Below are 17,866 nucleotides of genomic sequence, written 5' to 3' on the forward strand. Positions count from 1 at the left end.
TTTGCCAGTGATAAAGAGAGGCAGCATTGTAAGGAGTGTATATAGAAGCAAAAGATTACAATGATATTAATAGATTAAGCAAATGGGCAAAGCCGTGGCAATTGGATTTCTATGTAAATAAATGTGATGTCATCCACTTTGGACTTAAAAGGACAGAAGAGTATATCTTCTAAGTGGTGAAAAGCTAAAAACAATGACCATCCAAAGTGACCTGGTGGTCCAAATACAAAGATTATTAAGATGTAATGGACAAATACAGAAGATAATACATTCAAAAGGCAAATTGAATGCTGGTCTTTATATCTTGAAGATGAGGATACAAAGGAGTAGAAGTGATACCACAGCTACACAAAGCCTGGTATGACAACACCTGCAATGCTGTGAGAATTTCCGGGCACCAGAAATTAGGAAGAAGATATTGGCCTTGGAGTGAGTACAGTGTACATTTACCAGATTGATAACTGGACTTCAAGGGAAAATTATAAGGAAAGATTACACACAACTAGGGTTGCATTCCCTGAAATTTAAAGAGTTGAAGGGGATGATTTGATTGAAGTATTTAAGGGGAACAGATAGGGGAGAGAGAAGACAGAAGAAGGAAAGAGAAAAATTATTTTCACTGCTTGGAGAGTATAGGACTGGGGGCCTAGTCTAAAAGTTAGAGCCAGGCCTTTCAGGAGTGAAATTAGGAAACACTTCTACACTCAAGAGATGGTAGATGTTTTGAACTCTCTTCTGCAAACAGAAATTGATATCAATTTTTAATTTAAAATCTGAGATTAATAAATGTATTAACCAAGGATATTAAGAAATATGGGACAAAGGCAGGCAAATGGAATTAGGTCATAAATTAGCCATTTCATTGAATGGTAGAACAGGCTCACGTAGCTAAGTAGCCTGGTCCAGTTCCTATGCTAAGAATCCAAGCATGTTGATCTTAACACTTCAGTGTTGCCAGCAGTCCCACATTGACATGGTACTTCTGTCTCACCCAAATACTGCTGCCAGAGTCTTGAAACCCACCCAGTGCCAAACAAAGCCCCATTCCACCCTTTACTGATGCCAACTTTGTTCAGCAGAAGCTTGACGATTTACCATTTACAAACATGGGGTTGAGAGACAGACACAGCTACATGAGAGAGGAACATAACCTTATAGTTAGGCAACAAGAGCTAAATGACAGGGGATAGTTATGGAAAACAAAGCAGAGTCCCCAACTTAAGTTCAAAATTTGTTTTCCAACATATGTAAATGGTGAACATTATGCAAATTCACAGTTGAAAGTAACCTAAAACTTGAAATATTCAAATTGAGAAGTATAAGAAAACATTTCAAAGCAGAAGAATACATAATCTGTTAATGGACAGGGGGAATAATAAATTGTAGGGAGACAAAAAAAAAATTGTCAAGGGAAAATAACTTCTAAAGTTAGCTAGGAAACTAAACACTATTTTGGTTAACTAAAACAAATTACTTCCTCTGAACCAAATTCAGTGAAGTTGGCAGGTAGCAAAAATAATCATGTCCACATGAAAATTTACTTCAGTTCTTCTCTTGCTCCAAGAAAAAACAATGACCTATATTGAATGAAATTCCCCCCTTTTAAGTTCACTAGCAACTCCACTCAAGACAGAAAATGGCCCAACAGTATGGAGTTTTATGTTATAAAAGTCTCCCTCCTCCCCATAATTGTGCTAAATGCAATTTAATTGTTCAAGCAAAGGACAATCTGACAGCACGAGAGTAAAAAAAGTCACTTATTTCACAATGACTTAATTCTAAAAAGCAATTTAATTTGATTATGGAATCAAAAATGCACTGGATGAATGTATCCCAAATTCCCAGTGAATTAACAGACAATAAAGAAGACTCCATCGCATGACAGATGCTACTTATATTGAACTAAACAAAAACAGTTGCTATTGCACATCCCAGAACAATTCCACAACCCTGGTTGTAGAGAACTTGGGATATTATGTAGATTCGGCCAAACTCGTAGGGGAGGGGTGGAAAAATGAATATTAGAAACTAATGATGAACTACAGTATACTCCATTTGGTAATAGGACATCTAATTACAAGATAGAAGATTTTGTCTTGCAAGGTATATCTACAATTTTAAAAAACCCATTAAACATTAAACTCATCCATTATATAAAAAAAATTACAGCAATAGAATTCATTCCAACAAAGTATTCAATGCCCGGAGGTCTCAAATGAATAACTGAATCATCAAGCCTACTTTTTAAAAAATGCACAAACAGTGAAAATGTATAAAACTGAGTTCACTGTTTCAAGTAGTTGTAGACCAAGAAATATTTATCCTTTCAGTGATTTGGCTTTTTGACAAAATGATATCAAATACTTTTTTAAAAATAGATGTCTGCCACTGGAGACAAAAGAATGTAAATACAGGTGAAAGGACCTGAGACAAACTTTAAATTCCAGCTGTTAGTGTGCACTTTACCAATCTCTTTTAATAGCCTGAAGTGGTGTTTCTGCCCGTGTTGCAGATTCAGAATCCTTTTTTGCGCTACAACAAGGCTTAAAAAGACGAGGATCAATCAGCACCTCACCAAAACGGCCCTTGTAGATAATGCCACAGCAAACCTTTTGCCTGTATTATGGAAGAAAATAAAAATGAAACATTTACAGCTTGAACAGGATAAACTTTTATGTTTGAATTCCAACTTGCCTAACTTGTCCATTTGACTAACCAGCTGCAGACTTGCACTGTAATGTTCAGCAGTCACCAATCTCAAGTAACTGCATGTTGAAATAAATCCATTTTTACTTCTCAGAGATGGATGGTTTTAAAAGTAAAAAGTAATAGCATTGTTTTTGCTTGGTTGTTAATCATGCCACTTAATTTATATATATTTTTGCCAAGCTACCAAGTAATAAGTAACTCAACATGATTTTATGTTTCTATGCCACAACAGTTTCATTTAGAAATTCAGTTAAAGCATCGCAGGTGTATCACTTTATAATTGTGTTAATATCCTTGGAACCATGTGCTTGACAGTTTGCTGATCAGACCATGGCACATTGTACTTACTGACATCGATTGCAAAACTGAAATGCGCTCTCTTGAAACATCACTTGCTCACTGCTAAGTTTTTCTGTAGGTCATTTACCATGTACATACGTACTAGTTTCAGAAGGACTTGTATACACTGCTTGATTTACTTACACTATAATGGAAATGTGTTCATGGGGGTGGGTGCAAAAGAGAAACAGAAAATAAATGCCTGTTTTTATACACAGACACACAAGCTTCGGCTAGCGAGAAGATAGACTTCGCTTTTCATTGCGTCAATGGCTTGAAACCACTGCAGTGCTGCAAGCATACTTCAACTACCCCAAACTAAATCAGGTTATTTTGTGTGGCATCTCTTAGATAAAATACAATTATAAAACACTGAATTCTGACAACGTACCATTTAAGCACTCAAAAAAGATTAACCCAAGCCCATGCAGCAATTGTTTGAATTCCAAAGCTAGATTTGAATTCATTTTCTTTTTAACTCAAGCATTTTTGTTAGTTTAAGAGTGTATCAAGGGATCTGAGGTTGAGGTGCAGATCAGCCAAGACTCAACAGAATGGTATTACAGGATCAAGGGTTTTAATAACCAATTTCTGTTCCTGCAGGTCATTTTGAAAATCCTGGGTAAGCTGTAAATTCTGCTAGAGGCCAATATCCTTGTATCCAAATATTGATTAGTATGTTACCAGAAAAAATTGTTGATTATCAATATATATTTAAGTATATTTCTGGAGGTCTGAAGGGCTAAATAAAATGTTAGCATTAACAACATTGCAGGGGAGAAAAACTATATTTTGATTTGGCATTTTCCCTCTGCTGCTCCCCCCTACTCCACCTGGCAGACAGCTCTCTTTAGCTGATTGCAAAAAGAGGACAATTGTCATCATATTACTCAAGGCAAATTTTCACACAGAATATTCCTAACACCATAGAGGGCACCGAAAATTTTAATCTAAAAGACCTGAAGCACAAGTTATTATTTTGACTAATCATTCCATGCAGTACACTATAGATGTGTAGCAGATGAAAACTTTTAATTAAACAAAGAGGTTTCTTCAAAAACAAATTTGTCATCGTTATTGGAAAGGTATGACAAGTCATATATTTTTAAATAAATTGCATGCCAAGATGACCAAATCAAAAAGCTCACCTCTTCCAATAAGTCAGATCAAGGAATGAGAAGACTGGTTGTAAGGAAAGACTTTTCTGTGTTTCCATATCTGAACCTTCATCCGATTGGTTGCTGTAGCTGGGTGACTGGGAAGGAGAAATACTAGATGTTGTGCTGTGTGCATCTGAATCTGTACAACAAAGGACAAAGAAATACATTTGATGCTACCAGAGTTTACAAATGTAGGTCACATAAAAAGTACCAGCAAAAAACAAAAAAAAAACCACCAAAGGATAAATTAAATATTGCAAGATATCCAGGAGGGCTTAAGTGAAAACTGTGCAGTCGAAGATGCACATTTCAGTCATTGTTTACTTTGTCAACATATCTGGGTGCAAACATATTTTATGCATTATCACAATCTACATTCGGAAACAAGATTTCCTTGAAGGAAGGAAGGTACAAAAAAAAATTAAAATCTCATTTTTAATATAAAGTTGGTTAAGGGATGGAAAAGAAAGTGTAGTGGAATCTCAGTTATTCCTCAAGTCTCTCAATGTCCAGGTTACAGAAATAGCCAGAGATCAAAACAGACATAATTTCCACAGGTGATCACAGACAATCTTCAAGCAAACTGAGGACTCAGTGTATATCCCCATTAAATTTTAAACTGTAACAACCCTCCAAAAAAATTATTTTTTAAAATGGCCAATTATAAAGTAGATGCTATAGGAGGTTTACAATTCACTGCACATCACGCTATATGACAGTCTTGACACAGAAGAATTGCAGGAGAGGGGGGAACCCGGAGACAGACAGTAGCACCTAAAAGAAAGGAGGAAATGGAGGACCCAGAGCTATCCAGTCCAGTCCAATCCGTGGCCCCAGAACAGGACGACTGTGGTGAGAAAATTCAAACTGTGATGTCACAGGGAAACAGGTAGTTGATTGGTTGGTGAGTATTTTTCTTACTTATCTTTCAAACCTCAGGTAATTTTAGTAATTGTGAGGCTTTGTTAGTAGTAGTAAGGCTTACTAATAGTAGTGAAGCTTATTAGGTTGGCTGGTGAGTATTTCCTATTTATCTTAACTAGGGAATTTCAATCAGGGTAAGTAGAACAGTTATTGAAATAATAAGAAAATAAACACTGGCAGGACTGGAGACACAGGCCAGGATTTTCCCCTTGGCAATTTGGGGGGTGGGGCTTGCTTGCTGAGGAGAAAATAACACGGGATGATGCTTTAATTGGCCCGCCCATTCAAAATGGCGGCGGGCCCTATTTCGGTGGCGGGTGTCGGCTATCCGCACGCCATCCAAGGGCAAAATTCTGCCCATAATGTAAAATTTAATCAGTAAAATAATTAATTAAACGCTATAAAGATGGTAGGACAAGTGATGTCTGGCAGTTGCAGAATGTGGGAGCTCTTGGACACCAGTGCGATCCAAGGCAAACATATCTGTAGCGTCTGTGGCTGGTGGAACTTCAGCGCAAGAGTCATTGAGCTGGGGGCCGAGCTGCAAACACTGCAACACATCAGGGAGGGAGAGTGACTTGGACACTTTTGGTCCAGGAGCTGGTCATACCCCTTAGGATAGGGTCGTCTGATTTGGTTCATGATTAGGGACAGGAGGGTGTGACTGTGAGTGAGGCAGGTATGGGGATTGAGAAGGTAGAAGTGAAGGAGCGTTAGCCCTTGCAATTGTCAGACAGGTTCAAGGTTCAAGCAGCCTGTATGGATGAAAGTAGGGGCCGCAGGGTGGATGAGCAAACTGACCATGGCACCGTGGTACAGGAAGCCATTCAAGCAAGGCGAGTTAATAGGAATGTAGTGGTAGTAGTGGACAGTTTATTCAGAGGGATAGACAGTTCTTTGCAGCCGAGAATGAGAGTCCCGAAAGCTGTGTTGCTAACCCGGTGCCAGGGTTCATGACATCTGCTCTGGGCTGGAAAGGAACTTGCAGTGGGTAGCGGGGCAGGGGGGAAGGGGTTTGATGACCCAGTTGTCGTGATCCATATTAAGTACCAATGACATAGGAAGGGCTAGGAAAGAGGTTCTACTTATAAAGTATAAGCAACTAAGGGCTAAATTAAAAAGCAGAAGCTCAAAGGTAATAATCTTTGGATTATTACCTGACCCGCAAGCAAATTAGAGTAAGGTAAATAAGATTAGAGAGTTAAATGTGTGGTTCAAAGATTGGTGTGGGAGAAATGGGTTTTGATTCATGGGGCACTGCGACCAGTGCTGGGGTAAGTGGGAGCTGTACTGTTGGAATGGTCTTCACCTGAACCATGCTGGAAGTGGTGTTCTGGTGAGTCGTATAACTAGGGTGGTTTAGAACATGTGAACATATGAATTAGGAACAGGGGTAGGCCATGCAGCCCCTCAAGTCTGCTCCACCATTTTGGCTGATCTATTGTGACCACAATGCCACTATCCTGTCTACACCTGATAACCTCTGATTCCGTAGTTAGTCAAGAATCTATCTACCTCTGCCTTAAAAATATTCAATGACTCTGCCTCTACCATTCCCAATTTTCCCTCGTCGGGTGGGCTTGGCGGGGGCGGGCAGGAAGCTGACCACAGCCTGCGATCAGGGCCAGACCGCAATTTTACGCTGGCAGGCCAATTAATGTCCACCTAGCATGAAACACACGTGCCAGGGTGAGGGGGGAGAAGGGCGAGAGTGCAGATTCATGCATACGCACACTGGAAAAGCCCCCTGAGGCACAGAGCTGCCTCGGAGAGCTGAAGATATATAAATAAAAATAAAGATTTTTAAGGGTGTTAAAAATACATGTCCACTTATGTGACTGACACATGAGCAGGGACATGTTATTAATGAAAAATTAAAGTTTTTATTGTTATTTTTTAATAGCTGTTGGAAACATCATCCCATCCGTGGATGAGGTTTCCTAAAAAATGCAAAGGCTGCTTGGCCTTTTCGCCTGCCCGCCAACCATAAGGTTCAACGGACAGCGAAAAATGTATTTCAATTACATTTTTAATGGCATTAATAGGCCTTTAAACGGTTGGCGGGCACGCTGCCCGCTGACCAAAATATCACGCAAGTGTGTGATGACATCGGGACGCTCACCCAACATCGTTGCGCATCACTTTACGCTCGAGTGGGTCGGGCACGTGCGCGCCCACTCTGCAAAACATCCTGCCCCTGGAGTGGGCTTTAAATTATATAGTGAGGGAGAGGGATCAAGTCAAGGAAGATGTGATAAAATATTTAGAGAAGGCAATGCAAGAGAGCAAGGTAGCAATAAGGGAAATGATAGCCTGAGGGTGGCAGGAAGGGACAGAGCGTACAAACGTAATAGTATGCCAGCAGATAAGGCGAGAGATTGCGAAAATAATAAGCTGACAGAATTGGAGTAAATAGGAATGAGCTACTTGCCATTATGGAGACAAGGCTGCAGGGTGACCAGGGCTGGGAACTGAATGTTCAAGGGTGTTCAACATTTAGGAAGGATAGGCAAAAGGGAAAATAAGGCAGATAGAGCTGTTAATAAAGGATGAGATTAATACATTAGTGAGAGGATCTTAGATTGGAAGATTAACATGTAGAATCAGTTTAAAGAAAAGAACTGTAAGGGGCAGCAAACATTGCCAGTTGTTGTTTATAAAGGCCACCAAACAGTAGTGGTAATGTAAGCACAGTATAAATCAGGGTATTAGAGGTGGACGTAACAATGGTATACAGTACTCATGACGGACGTCAATCTACATATAGGCTGGATAAACCTAATTAGCACTAACGCAGCACTAAGGCTGATCTATTGTGGCCGCAATGCATACAAAATGGTTTTCTAGTATGTTGAGGAACCAACTAGAGGACGAGCTATTTTAGATCTAGTACTGTCAATGAGAAAGGGTAAATTAATAATCTCATTGTAAAGGGACCTCTAGGGAAGAGTGACCATAATATGAAAGAATTTTGCATTAAGTTTGAAAGTGATGTAGTACAATCCGAACCTAGGGTGTTAAATCTAAACAAAGGAAACAACGAAGGCATAAGAGACAAACTGGTTGTGGGAGATTGTGAAACCACAGTAAAAAGTACAACAGGAGTCAGGCACTGGCTAGCATTTAAAGAATTAATACATGGTTTATAGCAAATTTACATTCCTTTGAGGCACAAAAACCCAGAAGGAAAGGTGATTCAACCTTGGCTAATAAGAGAAGTTAAAGGTAGTTTTAGATCAAAGGAAAAGGCTTACAAAGTTGCCAAAGAAAGTAGGAAGCCTGTGGATTGGGAGAAATTGAGGATACAGAAAAGGAGGACCAAGAAACTGATAAAGAAAGAGAAAATTGAACATGAAAGTAAACTAGTGAGAAACATATTAAGACTGTAAAAGCTTCTAGGTATGTAAAAAGGACAAGATTAGCAAAGACAAATGTGGATCCACTACAGGCAGAGGCAGGAGAATTTACAATGGGGAATAAGGAATTGGCAGAGAAACTAAACAATTACTTTGTGTCTGTCTTCATGGAGGAAGATACAAAAAAAAACCTCCCAGGAATACCAGAGAGCCAAGGGACTAGTGAGAATGAGGAACTGAAAGAAATTAGAATCAGTAAAATAGTAGTACTGGAGAATTTAATGTGATTGAAATTTGATAAATTCCCTGGACCTTGATGCATTAGTGGTCATCTTCCAAAGCTCTACAGATTCTTGAAAGGTTCCTGCAGATTGGAAGGTAACAAATGTTACCCCACTATTTAAGAAAGGAGGGAGAGAGAAAACAAAGGTCCTACACAGGAGGTTAGTCAGCAAAACTAGAGCACATGGGATTGGGATATATTGACATTGTTACTAGCATGGATTAAGAATTGGTTAATGGACAGAGTCCATTAACAGAGTAGGAGTAAACAGGTCATTCTCAGGTTGGCAGCCAGTGACTAGTGGGGTATTGGATGTGGGGACCAAATATATTGAGGAGATTTTTCTCCCCATCGCGCGGGCTGGGTGGGAGTCGGCACGGGCGGGCATGCACGCAGTTGGTTGTTGCCCACGATCGGCTGCACACTGCCATTTTATGTGGGCGGGCCTGGAAGCGCTCAGCGCTCCCTGTGCAGGCAGGGGGGAGAAGGGAGAGTCAGGGCCTGTGCTCTTTCATGCATGCGTACGAAAGAGGGCAGAAATCTCCGTGAGGCACAGAGCTGCCTCGGGGAGTTTAATTTCATTGTGAAAAACTGAAAAAGAGATTTTTAAAAATTATTTGGACACGTCCCCTCATGTGAGAATGTCACATGAGCTGGGACATGTCTATGAATTTTATTTAAAAATTTTGTTAAAGTTATAAAACCTTCATGGAACCTCATCCCGCCCACAGATGAGGTTTCATGAAAAATGCGAAAGCCGCATGGGCTCTTTGCCTACCCACCAACCTTAAGGTTGGATGGCAGCCCTGTTAATGAGTGCAATTGGTATTTAAATGCCCTTAACAGGCCTTCTGCCAGTTCGGCGGGCACGCAGCTGACTCCGGTGCACACCCACTGAACTGAAGATCGAAGTGACGTGCAGTGACGTCGGGACACACGCCCGCTGTCACCACGCGTCATTTTACGCGTCGGCAAGTGGGGCCCGCCCTCGCACACTGACCAGATGATTCATTATTTCTAAGTTTGCTGATGACACAAAATTAGGTAGGAATGTGAGTTGTGAACTGGATGCAACGCAATTTCAAGGGGGTTTAGATAAGCTAAGTGAATGGGTAAGAACATGGCAGGTGGAAGGTAATGTGGGAAAATGTGTAATTATCCATTTTGGAAAGAGAAACAGAAGTAGATTATTTCTTAAATAGTGAGAGATTCGGAAGTGCTGATGTCCAAAAGGACTTGGGTGTCCTTGTTCATAGGTCACTGAAAGCTAACATGCAGGTGCAGCAAGCAATTAGAAAGGCAAATCATATGTTGGCCCTAATTGGAAGAGGATTTAAGTACAGGAGTAAAGATGTTTTGCTGAAATCATAGAAACCCTTGGTGAGATTGCACCTAGAGTACTGTGTACTGTTTTGTTCTCTTTATTTAAGGAAGGATATAGCTGCCATTGAGGGAGGGCAACAAAGGTTCATCAAACTAATGCCTGGGATGGCAGGATTTCCCTATGAGGAGAGACTGAGGAGACTGGACCTGTATTCTCTCGAGTTTCGAAGAATGAGAGGCGATCTCATTGATGGATACAAAATTCTTGCAGGGCCTTGCAGAGTAGATAGGAAGGGTGTTACCTCTGGTTGGGGGAGTCTAGAACCAGGGGACACAGTCTCAGAATAAGAGGCAAGCCATTTATGACTGAGATGAGGAGGAATTTCTTCATTCAAGAGAGCGATGAGTCTTTGGAATTCTCTACCCTAGAGTGTTGGGGAGACTCAATCATTGAGTATATTCAAGAAGAAATCTATAGGTTTCTAGATATTAAAGATATAATGGGATTATGGGGATGGTGAGGGATAATGGTTTTGAGATAGAAGATCAGCCTTGATCTTGTTGACTGGCAGAGCAGGTTGGAAGGATTGAATGGTCTACCTTTGCTCCTATTTCCGTAAGTGTCACTGTTTTTTTTAAACACAATGCTCCAGCAGCCATCTAAAGCAGATTTACACAGAGAATTTAGGATTGAGATGAGGAAAAATTTCTTCAGTCAGAGGGTGGTCAACCTGTGAAATTCTCTACCACAGAATGCTGTGGAGGCTGGGTCACTGAGTATATTCAAGGAAGAAATTGATAATTGTTTGGATATTAGGGGCATCAAGGGGTATGGAGAGAAAGCAGGAATATGTCATTGAGATAGAGGATCAGCCATGATCCTACTGAATGGCGGAGCAGGCTCCAAGGGCCGAATGGCCTACTCCTAGTTTCTATGTTTTTTTCTATTTTTTTTCTAAATTCTGCATGTGAATAAATCCTTTAAGAGACAGAGGTATGGACATACATACAGTCTTATTTCAAATACAGCATTGTTAATTGGTAACTCAAAGTCACACATTATCTTCCAAAACACTCAAATTAGGCTGGAGTGGGGGAAAGAAAGGGGAAATGACACTCAAAGCACTCAAGCATCCAATTAGCTGCAAAAAGCCTTACTCTGTCTTTTTAGCTTTTGCTGGAGTCTCCTCAATTTGCTTTTCTTTTTGCCATCACTGCCAGATCTAATTTTCTTAGGTTTCACAAGCGTTTTAAGACCTGGACCAGCTCGTGCGTCAACCACCTGAGATGGGAACAAAAAATCCTTGTTTCCTTCTAAGTGTCTCAATTGTAAATATTAAATAAATTGATTAGGTCCTGCTTCAAATAGGTTAAATAAAAGAAGTAAATTTTTCCAATTAAATGCTAGTGGTAATCACAGAAATGCTTAATTACACAATTCACTTTACTAAAAACATGTAGATGCATTAAGCTTTCCTACTATTAGATAGGACAGCATGCACAAATCACAGGGTCACAGGACACAAGCATGAACATTAGTGCACTCACACAGCATCGCAGTACTATTGCAAGACTGCTCTCCTGCAATTTATAGTGCCTTGGTGCTTTTTCGGCCCAGGCAGTTCTCTTCAACCATATTAAAATGAAAATCTATTTCATTGAAGTTATCTAGTTCCTGATGAGTCAAACACCAAAATGTATTGAATCCCATCATAAATGAGGGGCCATTTCAAATCCAAATGCCCTGACCAAGATACTTACTGTCATAACCACTAAAGTACACATATAGGGTAAAGCACATGGCAATTTATAGGCATGAAGTATTCGTCACAATTAAAATTCTACTAATGAACTAAATTTGATTTAAAAAAAAAAATGTAGGACCAAAAAAGAAAATCTTCTCATTGTCCTAAAAAGCATTTTCCAACTCTCAATGGTCAATTAATGCCCCACATAAAAACAACTGGGAAAGGTGTAGAAGTTACGCTTACTGAATACCCCTGATGTACAGAAATGAACTCCTCTTCATTTATGTAAGACAGCAAATTGCACAAGGAGAATATACCAAACTCCTGCACAAGGAGAATATATCATACTCCAAGTCAAGTGCTTGGACACTTGTTAATACAGAGATTCTTTTAGGTGTTTGATAGGAGCACTTCAATTACCATGTTTAATTGGCTCACACTTACATGACTCCAGTTCTTTTTCGATCCCGCGGGAAGTTTCTTCCATCTCTTCACCAAAAGAACACATGCATTACAGATATCACCTGCACGTGACTCTATCAAACTGTATGAAAGAAAATAAATAGATTTCAATTTGCACACTTGCTGCTGACATTTAAGAACCACATTATATATTAAGTAAGGGGACCACTTTAATCTGGTGTAGTTGTTTTTGGTACTAATTTTTAAAAGTTAAACAGATTAATTGAATGAAATTAAATGCAATCAATTTAAAAATAATGAACTTCCAACACCTGTTCCATCATTACAATGAACAATTCTGCAGCATCTAACACACATTCTACACTTAAGGTTTTATTGTCTGAAATGTCCCAAATTGATCAGTTATTCTAACTCTTTAACAGCCCTTTGAAAGTTCAGGTCAAAATATATTTCTGAACACATCCCAACTCTCAATGTTCACTAATGACTTCACCCAGTTAAACATTATCCCACAATATAGCCTCCTGCACAAAGGAAAACAATCAAATCCCAAGCATATTTGAGAGTCAAGAGTGGTGTACATGAAATAAAAAACCTGGCTGAACCCTGATAAAACATCCAATACCAGCATTTGGTTGACATGTTGTCATTCAACATATTATACTGCAGATTCTCCCAGAATTCTGACAATTTTCATTTTCACTTGTTTTACAAAGGTGTGTTGAACCACTAGATAGTTCTTGTACTATTCTGAACTTGTTTCAATTAGGTGGCACACAGAACTTCCAATTTCATTGTCATGCTTGAAAGTTGCTCAGTTCGGTTGGACGTCCTTACTGTAAACGTTCCTAATAAACTACCTCCTACCCAGTTGAGTCTCTCTATACTGAAGCATCCTCAATGCCCATGCGGAGTGGATTTCTGTTCCCAGTTATCTATTAACCATTCCCACAACTTGGCTATCAGCAATAGCATTACAATGGCCCCGGCACAAAACAGGTTTCCGCTCAATTCCTATGAAAAATTTACTCGTCTGAGAATGGTATTGTATCTTGGTTTCGCATTGCTCATTTGATGACTTTTTTTTTAAGGTTAATTTGGATCAGGTCATAAAAACGTTAAATCCCCTATCCGCTTCTTCACTGAATTTTTATTGGCGACTATTCACATCTATTTGAAGTGTCTTGATTATTGGAGATTTTTTTTACGCTGCGATTTTTTTCGGTTAGATTTCAGTCCTGCCCATCTTAATAATAACTTAATTCCCCCATTCACACGTTTCCGATTATGAATGGCTCACTCCCTGGGCAGTTAAGTGTTGAAATCCTAACATATCATAAATATGAGGAAATTGGGCAGAAGAATGCAGACTTTTTTTTTATAAAAGGCTACGATGTTTTATTTCTACAACAATAAGGAAGTGGGACTCGAGGTCTCACTAGCAAAAGCACTTCCGCAACTGGCGACTACATGCAATGTGGGTGATCGAGGGGGAGGAGTTGGGAAGGGGGGCGCTGTTGAAGGGGGAGAGGGAGGAAAAAGAGAAACATCGATCGTCTCTTACCCAAAACAAAGTTTAAAGCATTCCTCATATCGTCTGCTGTCAGTGAAGCGAGAGCTGGAAGATTTGGTCTTGCAAATACAACAGCCTTCCAAGCTCCGATAGATTTTAGATTTATGAAAACCGAACATCGTGTTTCGCCGCCTGTCAAAATCTCCGCTCTATTCAAAAAAAAATGTCAACCTATTGATTCGGCTTTTCATAAAAAGTAGCTGCATTAAGATAGCCCCCACAATCAGTATACACATTCAGTGTTCCCAAGTTTTATTATAATCATGTTAATTAGAGGTTTTTAGACAACTAAGAGATACGTTTAGTGCAATTATTTATGTATAGCACTGATTTTAAATTCCAGGTCAGTGTGCGAAATCAGATTTTCTAACAGTTCACTATATGATTCAACAACAGTCAAAGGCAGTAGCTTTTAGCCAATGACCCCCCCCCCGCCCCGCCCCCCCCCCCCCCCGCCACTCCAGCTTGTGAGCGACCAAAAGAATTCCCGACACTTCTATTTTACAAATGGGAACATCATCACAATGAGAAAAGGCACATTTAGTTCGTTCCAATAAACAAACCCTGCGACATCACATGCTCCGTGAAAACTGACCTATTTTTTGCACAATGTGTCCTGATAGCAACAGCCAGACACAACAAAACAGCCGACAACTCTATCACAAAGACATCTTGTTTGATCCAGATGAATGTGCGAGGCCGGAACTAAAAATCGCCTTTTATTCTGAGCGCCCTTACCGACAATAACAATCACCGTTATCTAACAATGGTACCGAGCACATTGGCTGGGATAAGGCTTGATCTTGTGCCATCGTGTTACTCGCCTCAATGCAGTCGGAACAAGGGCCACACACGTTTGCGCTCGCTCTCCATTGAGTGTGGCGTGCCCTTCCCCTCCCAGAAAATCACCGAAAAACGATATTTCTTGAAAGCCGGCTATACAGTCGGATTATATTAATACCCGGGAGGAAAAGGGACACACTTAATCTTTTCTGTACCTGCGGTCTCGGGTCATAAAATAGCACCAGCACGTTGCAACCGGCGGATTTGAAACAATAAACTTTAGACTTGAGCAAACGCAAACCGACTTAGCAAAGAGCGGACAGAAGCCGACAGATCTGAAGTTAGTTCTGCCGATGGGACAGTGTGGATGTCCGCCACAATGTAACGCGTGCGGATATCCGAGTGTCTGCAACGCAACAGCCTGGAAACTGAAAGTTGTGGCGTTCACTGTAGACACATTGTAGACTTTCTGTGAAATAGCAGCATTTCCCTTCGCTCGGCTCCCCTCCCCCTCTTATTCAGTGGGTCGTCAACGCCATCACTGCGGAGACCACTCGGCACAACAATTTTTTTTTTATTTGAAAAAAAAATACCGCCTGCGACTACTCTGTAAATCCACTTCTCACATTCACTCCCCCAAATACTTAGTTAAAAAAATACATACATGCAATTTATGATTTACCTCTCGCTGTCATTGCTTTGTATCCAAGACGCTGCAGTGCAGTGACCCACAAAAATGGGAGGTGCTCTCTGAGACAGTATCACAGCAGAATTACAGAGAGGAATGTAGTGAGAAAGAGAACTCAGACTCATGATATTACATTAATGGACAATATTTCAGGCTTCTTCAGCGAATGTGGCCCCGGAAGAGAGGAAAATCAAGCCAAACCAGCCACACGTGATCCTATTGTGTCTCAATGTAAACACCTTTACTTTTGCCCCCTACGTGAGATAGATATAAACTTACCTGTATTTGAAATTTACAAAAGTGTAAACTTAGGCATTGCACAACGCCAGAGCACCAAAATGCAGTTTCTAATTTTAAGTGCAATATTACGTTTCCTCAAAAGAAAACTTCTAAAGATTTGAATACAAAGCAAGTGTACTCACCAAACAAACAAAACTTCAGTAACCTCGTTGTTATCCTTCTGCTGGGCTGAGCATGCTTACTACTCATTCAGCATATAGCTGGAATTTATCATAACATTTACATATGAAAGTACTTATTATCATAAGGCGCCTAACACCATATATGGGCATGGACCCCGCCCCGATCTCCGCAGTGTAGCATGTTGGGATTTGCAGTCTGCTTTAGGTGAGATTCCTGTGATATAAATACAAACCGCGCCAAATGTCTAAACTCCAACTCCCAGCCCTGCCAGGGAAAAAAATCATCTGTAAGTGTCATTGCCTGAAATGGCGGGAATGGTAATAATCTCTTTATTTGGCAGCTCCTAAAATTGATTATTGTTACCATGTTGCTAAAATGAGGTGTGATGTAGCGGATCTGCTTGTGAAGTGTAAATGTCTCCCCATGATCTATTTGTTCACGATTGTTTTCCATGCCCATGACCCAACGTAAGAGCACGCAAGCTACGTGCACGTTTAAAGGTAGACTTGTGGAAAAGATCAGGTTGCTGTAAATCTGAAAGCTGGTGGCAAACATGAAGCAGTACAGACAGTATTTTAGATCTGTTTTTAAGTGAAATTATTTGCAAACTTTGATCTTGTTCTGTATTTGCTAAGCAATGTAGGTGCGTTGTTACATGGTGGTGATTTGTCATCGTTGGAAGGGTTTCTCCAGTCTGTTGTGTGTTATGATCCAGGCATTTCAAAACAAAGAAAACGTGCTGTTGGAAACAGATGCTGGGCGAAAATACACCACTGAAACCATCAGTTTTAAACTGCTAACAAAAACGTGCATTTTAAAACTTAACGGTCCGAACTACTTCGAAGTTTTGTTTAGTAGACATTTTTAATTTAAAAAAAGCCAACATATTTTCCTTCTTTAGCGGACGTGCAATTAGAATGCGGAAGATTTAAATGCAGATTCAAGTCAGGGTAAATTCCGACATGTTTTGAACGATTAAGTAAACAAGACATTCTGCACAAAACGACAATCCATTAGCCAACAGACCCCTAATGAGGAAATAAAATATTTTCGCTTTTCATTGTAAAACTATAGTAAAGGCGAAGCATTTGCCTTCTCCTATGGAGCATTCTCTGCACACCACTGGGGTGTTCAAGTTACCGAGAGGCACCCTTCGGGAAGATTGATGAAGAACAATATACTTTCTTAAAGACTTTCAGTGACGTTATGAGATCACTACATCGAAGTGATCTCCCATTCTTTCTCCGAAAAACTCAGCAGGTCTGACAGCATCTGTGGAGAGGAACACAGTTAACGTCTCGAGTCTGTATGCCTCTTCAACAGAACTAAGGAAAAATAGAAAAAAGGTGAAATATAAACTGGTTTAAGGGGGGTTGGGGGGGACAGGTAGAGCTGGATAGCGGGTCAGTGATAGGTGGAGATTGCCAAAAGGATGTCATAGACAAAAGGACAAAGAGGTGTTGATGGTGGTGATATTAGCTAAGAAATGTGCTAATGGTGATATTAAGGGTAGAAAGCAGGACGAGCAAGGTACAGATAGCCCTAGTGGGGTTGGGGGGAAAGGATCGAAATAGGCTAAAAGATAGAAATAAAACAATGGATGGAAATACTTTTAAAAATAATGGAAATAGGTGCAAAAAGAAAAATATATATAAATTATAGGAAAAAGGGGGGAATCGGAAAGAGGGTGGGGATGGAGGAGAGAGTTCATGATCTAACGTTGTTGAACTCAATATTCAGTCCAGGAGGCTGTAAAGTGCCTAGTCGGAAGATGAGGTGCAGTTCCTCCAGTTTGCGTTGAGCTTCACTGGACCATCCCCACCCCCTTTCCAATTCCCCCTTTTTCCTATAATTTATATTTATATTTTTCTTTTCCCACCTATTTCCTTTATTTTTAAAAGTTTTTCCATCCATTGTTTTATCTCTACCTTTTAGCCTATTTCAATCCTTTCCCACCCCACCCCACCCCCACTAGGGCTATCTGTACCTTGCACCATTAGCAAATTTCTTAGCTAATATCACCACCGTCAACACATCTTTGTCCTTTTGTCTATGACGTCTTTTGGTAATCTCCACTTATCACTGGCCCTCTATCCAGCTCTACCTGTCCCACCCTTCCTTAAACCAGCTTATA

The 17,866-nt window shown here is 40.2% G+C and overlaps 1 protein-coding gene across 3 annotated transcripts; it reads right to left on the reverse strand.

Annotated features, from left to right (window-relative positions):
• Positions 1-848: 848 nt before the first annotated feature.
• On the reverse strand, positions 849-15,424 carry sinhcafl (SIN3-HDAC complex associated factor, like). Of its 3 annotated transcripts, none has more exons than XM_041198185.1 (6): positions 15,304-15,424; positions 13,830-13,987; positions 12,287-12,386; positions 11,253-11,376; positions 4,197-4,347; positions 849-2,616 (listed from the first exon to the last, which is right to left on the reverse strand). In XM_041198185.1, the coding sequence occupies exons 2-6, from the start codon at positions 13,955-13,957 to the stop codon at positions 2,463-2,465; spliced, it is 657 nt and encodes a 218-aa protein (XP_041054119.1). In that variant the 5' UTR covers positions 13,958-13,987; positions 15,304-15,424; the 3' UTR covers positions 849-2,462. The 3 variants fall into 3 exon arrangements, with proteins under 3 accessions (XP_041054119.1, XP_041054117.1, XP_041054118.1); XM_041198183.1 differs by having other exon boundaries at positions 15,286-15,350; XM_041198184.1 differs by lacking the exon at positions 15,304-15,424 and adding an exon at positions 14,837-14,917.
• Between the last annotated feature and the right edge of the window lie 2,442 nt (positions 15,425-17,866).

This window comes from Carcharodon carcharias, chromosome 10, assembly GCF_017639515.1.
Source record: "Carcharodon carcharias isolate sCarCar2 chromosome 10, sCarCar2.pri, whole genome shotgun sequence".
NCBI classification, from domain to species: domain Eukaryota; kingdom Metazoa; phylum Chordata; class Chondrichthyes; order Lamniformes; family Lamnidae; genus Carcharodon; species Carcharodon carcharias.

Excerpts from the sequence above, each read along its gene's own strand:
- sinhcafl (XM_041198185.1), bottom strand. The coding sequence starts at position 13,957 with ATGTTCGGTTTTCATAAATCTAAAATCTATCGGAGCTTGGAAGGCTGT. Across the intron at positions 11,377-12,286 it reads CGAAAAAGAACTGGAGTCAT|GTGGTTGACGCACGAGCTGG; the intron begins GTAAGTGTGAGC and ends TTCCCATCTCAG. Across the intron at positions 2,617-4,196 it reads GATCTGACTTATTGGAAGAG|GCAAAAGGTTTGCTGTGGCA; the intron begins GTGAGCTTTTTG and ends TCCATAATACAG.